The 7,893-nt window shown below is 39.3% G+C and overlaps 1 protein-coding gene across 1 annotated transcript; it reads left to right on the top strand.

The window, feature by feature from the left end:
- Positions 1–329: 329 nt before the first annotated feature.
- Positions 330–5,379, top strand: LOC102233543 (homeobox protein EMX1-like). The gene is made up of 3 exons (XM_005813180.3): positions 330–887; positions 2,772–2,956; positions 4,955–5,379. The coding sequence occupies exons 1-3, from the start codon at positions 539–541 to the stop codon at positions 5,120–5,122; spliced, it is 702 nt and encodes a 233-aa protein (XP_005813237.2). The 5' UTR covers positions 330–538; the 3' UTR covers positions 5,123–5,379.
- Positions 5,380–7,893: the final 2,514 nt, after the last annotated feature.

Raw genomic sequence — 7,893 nt, 5'->3', positions numbered from 1 at the left:
CTCCTCACTTCCACTGAAACAGCTTTCTCACAGCCACGGCAGACTGCCTCCACGAACAGAGAAAAAAACACATATTAAGCCTGAATGTGCGCCTAATTGGCTGGACACATATGCTGTCTGTAACTAAGCTGCTCCCGGGCTCCTGTGATCTGTGGAGCAGGTACTCCGGGAGACCAATTGGCAGGAGCTCCGGTCCAATCAGCTCCTTTCCTGCGGAGCGTAAAGCCACTTGGGGCGGGCAGCGTGGAGGGCCGCTTGCTCTCTGTGCGCATTTGTGAACAGACGCCCTCTGGGAGCGCACAGACTTGCGGCACTGTTGAGTTTTCTAGCAGCATCTTTAGAGGGTTGGATTGTGCAGGCAGCCCTCCTCCTCCTCCTCCTCCTCCTCCTCCTCCTCCTCCTCCTCTTCCTCTCCTTCCTCCCCGCCCCACCTCTTCCACCACCCGCGGACACCCCACCATCCTTCGGTCATGATGCAACTTTAAGCAGCGAGAGGAAGTTAAGAACGACGATCCAGTTTTGTTCTTCCTGCCTAGAGATGATGTTCTCTTCCGCCGGGAAGCGCTGCTTCACGATAGAGTCTCTGGTCGCCAAAGAGAGCCCCCTGCCAGCCGAGGACCCCATCCGGCCGACGGCGTTGAGTTACTCCAACCCGACCACAGATGCCTTAATGAGCGGCTACCAGGCTCCGGCGACCAGGCCTCTCTACCAGGGCCCGGAGCTGGTGTTCCCGGAGACGGTGAACCACCCGTCCCTCACCGTGGCCCCGCACCAGCTCGGAGGCTCCCACCTACAGCATCCGCACTTCTTCGGCACGCAGCACCGGGACCCGCTCAACTTCTACCCCTGGGTGTTACGGAACAGATTTTTTGGACACAGATTTCAAGGTACGGAAAAGAAGAGGAGATGGAGAGAGATCGCGCTGAGGTGAAAGATGTGGGGGCGACCTGTACGATCAGCAGTAGTCTGCCGGGAGTTTGTTGCGTAGATGTGTTGACTTGAGAGGGAATATTTTCTTAGCTTCTTAAGATTTTTTTTTTTTTTTTTTAAAGGTAAGAGATTCTTGTTTGCAAAGTGAAACAGCAGAGACTGGGAACAGAGGAGCATATCCGGAAGCTGCTGTCAATTTTTCCCCTCTTAAAAATCACAACAGAAGAAGAAAAAAAAACATACTATGGTTGTCGTGTAACGCTTTTCCTTCCGGAAACATTTTTCAAATAATAATAATAAATATTTACCACTCAGATATAGGCGAAATATTAATAGTAATAGAAATAATTCGGCGTCTGTGCATAATTATCAATTGCGTCTGTTCTTAACATGAAAAAATTAACATTCTACGCATATGACAAATTTCTTGAAGAATTTCATAATGATAATTTTCTATTTTGCAATTTCTTGAAATTTTATCAGAAACAAAACCCAAAAAAAAAAATCTAATTTAAAACACTGCTTCTAAATTGTGCAAACTTTCAAACAGTCATCCAAAGGCGTCCTGATTTCACATTAAATCTAAGTTTTTAATGTGATATTTACTCTTAATAGGTTAAAGCAAAAGAAAAACCGGAAATATTAAAGAGTTCTGATAAAAGCACGTGTGTAAAAAAAAAAAGTACATTTAAACGGTGTGCATTGTTTAGTGTATTTACATGAAGACCCGGAAGAGTAAAATAAAAGGTAAAGGAGAAATTTAGCATTTCGAAATGCGGTTAATTTTCTATTAAATTGGATTCTTATTACATCAAATGTTTTAGATTAGTTTTTTTTTTTGTCCTCTAAAACGACAAAATAACTATTACAATTTACTTGCGTCATACTTGGAATGTGACAAACAATGAACTGCTGTAGTTGACCGCATGTTAACAGTCAACTACAGCACTGGAGCACCGCGCGGTTCAGCGGTCTGATAGGGCTGGGAAGGACAGGAAAACATTGAGCGTTTGAAGAGTCAGTAAAGAGTAAAATGTGATGTAAAAATAAATTTAAAAAATCGCCATCACTTCAAAACAAACAAGTTGCTTAAAGTACAAAAGGATTGTTGTGTTTTTACACCTCTGTCAAGTGGCTCTTTAGGGTTGGATCATTATTGTCCGGTGAATTGTAGAAAAATGGGACTTCAGCTTCAACAAAGGCGCTGAACGTTAAGACCTGGTTTGCTCAACTGGATCCAATTCTGAATAAATATTCGATTTGGACGTTTTCTCACTCACAGTTCAGACTGAAGACATGCTCCTCTTTTCTCTGTTTACCCGACGACGCTCTGCTCGAACTTGGAGAGTAAAAGGCCAAGTACAATTGTAACGCTTTTAAAACCGAACCACTCGTGACGGGTGTCATGAGAAAAACACTAATTCACAGAGCCGATGGTCCGCTAACAAGCCAGAAAAGGTGGCTTAGAAAGCAAATATTACTCCCGTTTGCAAAAAGATAAGTGGTGGATAAATGGTCCAGAATGTCACAATATATATATATATATGTATATATATATATATTAATAAAATACTATATGTAAAACAAAACGTTTACACAGAAATAATACAATTTGTGCGAGGTAGCCACAGGAGTTACTTTTTTATTTAATTCTATATTTTTTTGATCAGGCTTATTCTGATGCCCCCCAAAAAATGCCGCGGTTTTCACTCCATTGTTTTACTCCAAAATATGCGTCAACGTGAACCGAAGTGTCTCAATAGTCTCTAACTAAAAACCAGGCTTAGTAACCGAGAGACAACACGGGGGATATTTAGCTGGCGTTTTGACTTTACCTCCAGGTAACGAGGTGTCCCAGGACAGCCTGCTCCTGCACGGCCCCTTCGCCCGGAAGCCCAAGCGCATCCGGACGGCCTTCTCTCCGTCGCAGCTGCTCCGCCTGGAGAGAGCCTTCGAGAAGAACCACTACGTGGTCGGAGCCGAGAGGAAGCAGCTGGCCAACAGCCTGAGCCTGAGCGAAACCCAAGTACGTTGAGTTCACACTTAGGATTCGCCTGTCCTTCTTTTGTTATTTTATTTTTTTTTTTTTAAATTAAACTTAATTTTTGAGTCTCTTTACGACTTCCAATTCAACACTTATTTAGTTTATGAAAGAGCCACCATTTAAGAAATTCACGTTTTTAAGAGTTCATTTTATTGCTGAAATGAGTGCTAGAACCAAAATAATGACATATTTTTTTAAATCAAGAAAATAATGTTAAATGTTTACCGACAAGCCAGTTAAAGAACAGTTAAGCTCTACTTCTTTACTGAGAGAGCAAAGGACTTAAATAACAAGAGACCATTTACACAAAATGAACACAATTTCTGTAAACATGTAGAGGAGATGCTCACACACAATAAACATTACATTTTTTTACTACATATATCACCCGTCAACTAAGAAATATATATAAATATTTTAGTCATCCTGGGCAACACAGATATCTGGCGTGATATAAAAGTGAAATTGTACCATTAAACATTTTAATATGAAGTGTGTTCAGCTATAAGCTGGAATGTTGTGCATTTAGACAATATGAAAAGCAGAAATGTAATCTGAACAACAGGGGAATCTTACTGAAAACCAGCTAAATCAGTGCAGACCACACAAGTTCATTACAAGAAGATTTGACTCAAGTTTTGAAATACATTTCACATGTTGGTTGGAAAATGTCAGGTAAAATGTTACGATCTTTAGCAGCAGGTCAAATTTTGGATTTGACAGGCTGAAACTAAATATATCATAAATGGTGTCTGGGTATCAAATTCTGTAAATATGGCTTCTCCAACAGCCATATACTCTAGGTCTTTAGGAAGATATTTTGAAAACACGTAGACAAATACAATATTCAAGGAATAAAACCAGGAGCAAATGACAGCTTTTATCTTAAATACAAGTATTTCGAAAACAAAAATAGTAAATAGCTCAGAAAAATCCCGCAAAAACAAAAAAGCATTTATTTTTCAAACCTAAGGTTTTGGATGAATAGATAAATGTTTAAGTTTAATACACCCACGTACTTTGCTGGTGTCAATTATGAAAGATATTGATGTATTTAGTTAGTGGTGATAGGTTTAGGTGGAGTTTTCCAGAATTTGTATTTAATTAAAGAAGAGAAAAACTATCAGTGCAAATAAAAAGACAACTCTCAAAAATCCAAATATGAAAACAATGACAATAAAAACAAAGACAGCACAGATAAGAAAGACATGAAAAGATGATTAAAAAAAGATAAAACAAAAAAAACACTCCAATATAAAATCAATAACGAACAAGAAAAACAAGAAGAGCGAAAATAGAAACAAAAACATTAAAAATAACAAAAAATTTTAGAAGAAAGAGGATCTCTCAAATCCAAATGTAAAATCAGCTAATGCATAAAAACAAGGTGAAAATAATGATAGAAATTCAAATCAAAAGCAAAGTGAAAAATAACAAAAAACCAAAATCAAATATAGGAATAAAAATGAAAATAATCCAATTTAGACTTAAAAGAAAACATGGTAAAAGTATGACACAGGCAAATCATTGACAAAAATCTGTTTGATCATAAAATAATCAAACATTAAACCAATTAAGATTCCTGTTGTGCAGAACCTATGCTGTATGCCATCATAATCCCATACGCACCTCATGAACCCTAGATACATGCATATGAGTGAAAACATCATTTAATACGATCTTAAGGAGGAAAACGGAGAGCTAAGCAGTAAAAAAAAGTCTGCAGCAATTACCTGAAAGAGAAAAGTTTATATAGAAAATAAAACTGACTTAAAAAACAAGATTTGTATCCAGTTTGGTGAAATTGCTAAACAGAAATAAAATTATATCCGCCTTTTACGTATTTTCTTTCCCCCACAAAAAGTCAGAATCATTGTTTCTTCGAAGCTTACCACAACAATCCAATTTATAAATCAGCAGAGCTACGAAGCACCGAAGCAAATAAACGATTTACGTCGATTCCCTGTTTTCCCTCTTTAGGTGAAGGTTTGGTTCCAGAACAGACGGACGAAGTACAAGCGGCAGAAGCTGGAGGAGGAGGGTCCGGACAGCCAGCAGAAGAAGAAGGGGAACCACCACATCAACCGCTGGCGCATCGCCACCAAGCAGGCCAGCTCCGAGGACATCGACGTGACCTCAGAGGACTGAACCTGCACACGAGCCTGAGCGTCAGAGGACCAACACTATTTATTATGTAAGATTATTAAAAGCGTTGTTAGACTCGTTAGAGGAAGACTCAAGGATTCCATGTGCGATCACTCCACGTCTTCATCGAGGAGTTTGGACGTCTCGCGCCGCCGTGACGACGGCGGAGCATCATTTCATGATGGCTGAAGAGAAAAGTCGTGGTACCCTACAGTACCACGGTGCTCGTTTTTTTAAAATCATTTTTCCTTTTTTGTACATAGGCCAATAATGAAGGTTAACAAAAAGCTAATTGATCACTTCACTCGCTTTCACCTGCGCACCATATGAAGTCAAAACTCATCGTCGAAAGGAAGCTGTGGTCAGTCGGCGAACATGTTGGTGAAACGGAACAGAACAGAAAACCTCTCAGACTCTTCACCACTTTTACTTTTAGAGACAGTCTTCGTTGTCCTGCTAATGAAGGTTTCCCTCCAGCGGGAGGCGACCTGTGAACCCGGGAAGGAAGTTGAAATCACGAAATTGTCGTCTTTCGCCGCCGTGGAACCGTCGCCGTGAGCGACGTATGAGACAGCACATCCCCGTTTGTTTCAGTTTTTGCAGAGCGAGACGTGTGCGGAGGCGCGTTTTTTGAGCACGAAATGTATTTACAGACAAACGGCTTTGGAAATAAAAACTTTGTGACGTGCTCCTGTTGCATGGGAGATTGCTGCGTGTTGTTTTAATTGAGAGGCAGCAGTTTGTTCCCAGCAGCTGCGGATTTCACTCCCTTGCTCTCCAGCTGAGCTGGTGGATGTGCAGATTGCTGTGAAACATGATGCTGCAGGGGTTGATGGGAAGAAGAAGAAAAAAAAACATTTAAGGCTCAGTGGTGACTGGGATACAGCGACAAAATGTTTCATTTTGTCACATTACAAACTCAATCCCTGTGTATTTTATGCAATTGACACATAGAAATTAGCGTATGGTTGTAAAATGGAGGGAAATGAATCCATGGATTTGATTTCAAACATTTGTTTCAAATAAACAGAAGAGTGCTGAGCGTTTGTATTCAGACCCCTTTACTCTGACAACACTAGATGAAATCCATCTCATCTATTTAAAGTCGCCTAATTAGTAAACTGTTTGCCTATAATATAATCGAGAAACAGAAGTGAGGCACGATTTTAAGCTGTGAAGCATTGGGCTGGGTATTAGCTAAAGCTAGAGTTCCAGATTCTGATCGTACTGAAAGAATGTCTCCAACATGTATAAAATGCACTAAATGTATTTTTTATTTCAAAGCAGAATATGATCTGCCTCTGTTTTAATAGTAAAACCAGAACACTGTTTGGTAAGATCGTATTAAATGATGTTTTCACACATATGCATGTATCAAGGGTTCATACGGGATTATGATGGCATACAGCACGGGTTCTGCACAACATCACTCTGAGGTTTAATTGGTTTAATGTTTGATTATTTTTATGATCAAACTAATTTTTGTCAGTGATTTGCCTCTATCAATAACTAACATTTATCTAACCACTTACGAGGGATGCAGAGCTTTCTAAACATTGCAACAGATTTTTTTTACCTTCCCACCCAATCCTGGTGTCCTTTGACAGAGATTTCTGAGCTGATCAGAACTCTGCTGCTTCCAAAAGAACAAGGAATCCACAAAGTTTGATTGGTAAATTTTATTGACTTTTATTGAATTGTAACAAGAAAACTCAAACAAATAACAAGGCCCAAAGCTTTCAGAGATCCAGATTTTATTTCACGTCTGAGGAGGCAGACAAACCGACTCCTCCAGGGCAAAGCGAGAGTTGAATGGAGGAGAGTTGGAGCTAAAAAAGAAGAGTCTGCAAGTAGGATGGGTGTAAACACCTACAGCTGGGCGATATGAACTTAAATTTTATCACAATACTTTGTAGTACTATTGTGATAACAATAAAAGTGAAGATAACCATTTATTACATCTTTTTTAGGTCACCATGTAACTGTGTCACAGCAATTATAGGCCCCAATCACAAATAACGCTCTTTTATGAAACCAGTCACAAAGAAATGTGATTTAAATCACTAAACTGCACTTTCAAATGTATTGGTATCTATTGATGCTTTTCTTGAACAGACAGTGGAGAAAACAGTAAAAACCTTTCAAACCCAACAATAAAGAAAGTTGTAAACAAAATGGCTTGGAATTTATCGGGACTACGATGAATCAAAATTCTTATACTTCTAAGAATTTTATCGTGATAAATAATAACTGATAAACGATACGATAAACACGGACCTTAATATGCACCTCCACTACAAGCATCAGGAAGTGTCAGGTGTGTTACCTGTTGGTCATTACGGATGTGCGCAAAATCTTGTTAATATTCAGCCAATGTCGAAACACCGCAATTTCACAATTGTGGTGTTTTTGTTAAATAAGAAACGCAGTTAAAAATCCCACGTGAATAAGTCCGTAGAAAAACACGGCGCGACATCATCCTCCAACTACTTCCTGTCGGCTTCTTCATCGTTTTCACCAGTAGTAACATCCGGTTATTGACCATGTGACCCGTATGATGCGAAAAAAGTCTCTCCATTGCAGTTTTGGGAAAAATAAAACAATTTTGATATGATCGGCACTAATTTTCAATCATAGAAATCAGTTTTTTCAACATTTCTGTGTTTCCATTAAGCGATTTTTTTTCTCAAAATGTCAACTAGAACACTTAAATAGTCAATGGAAACACAGCTAATGTTTCTGAAATCACAGCTAAACGGACATTTACTAAGCTG

Source organism: Xiphophorus maculatus, chromosome 19 (assembly GCF_002775205.1).
Source record: "Xiphophorus maculatus strain JP 163 A chromosome 19, X_maculatus-5.0-male, whole genome shotgun sequence".
Classification (NCBI taxonomy): domain Eukaryota; kingdom Metazoa; phylum Chordata; class Actinopteri; order Cyprinodontiformes; family Poeciliidae; genus Xiphophorus; species Xiphophorus maculatus.
Note: the sequence above shows the minus strand (reverse complement) of the source record. Positions and strands in the feature narration are given on the sequence as shown.

What these genes read in the sequence shown, in the direction of transcription:
- LOC102233543 (XM_005813180.3), top strand. Translation starts at nt 539, where the DNA reads ATGATGTTCTCTTCCGCCGGGAAGCGCTGCTTCACGATAGAGTCTCTG. An exon ending in TTTTGGACACAGATTTCAAG is followed by an intron (nt 888 to 2,771) that starts GTACGGAAAAGA and finishes CTTTACCTCCAG; the next exon opens with GTAACGAGGTGTCCCAGGAC. An exon ending in TGAGCCTGAGCGAAACCCAA is followed by an intron (nt 2,957 to 4,954) that starts GTACGTTGAGTT and finishes TTCCCTCTTTAG; the next exon opens with GTGAAGGTTTGGTTCCAGAA.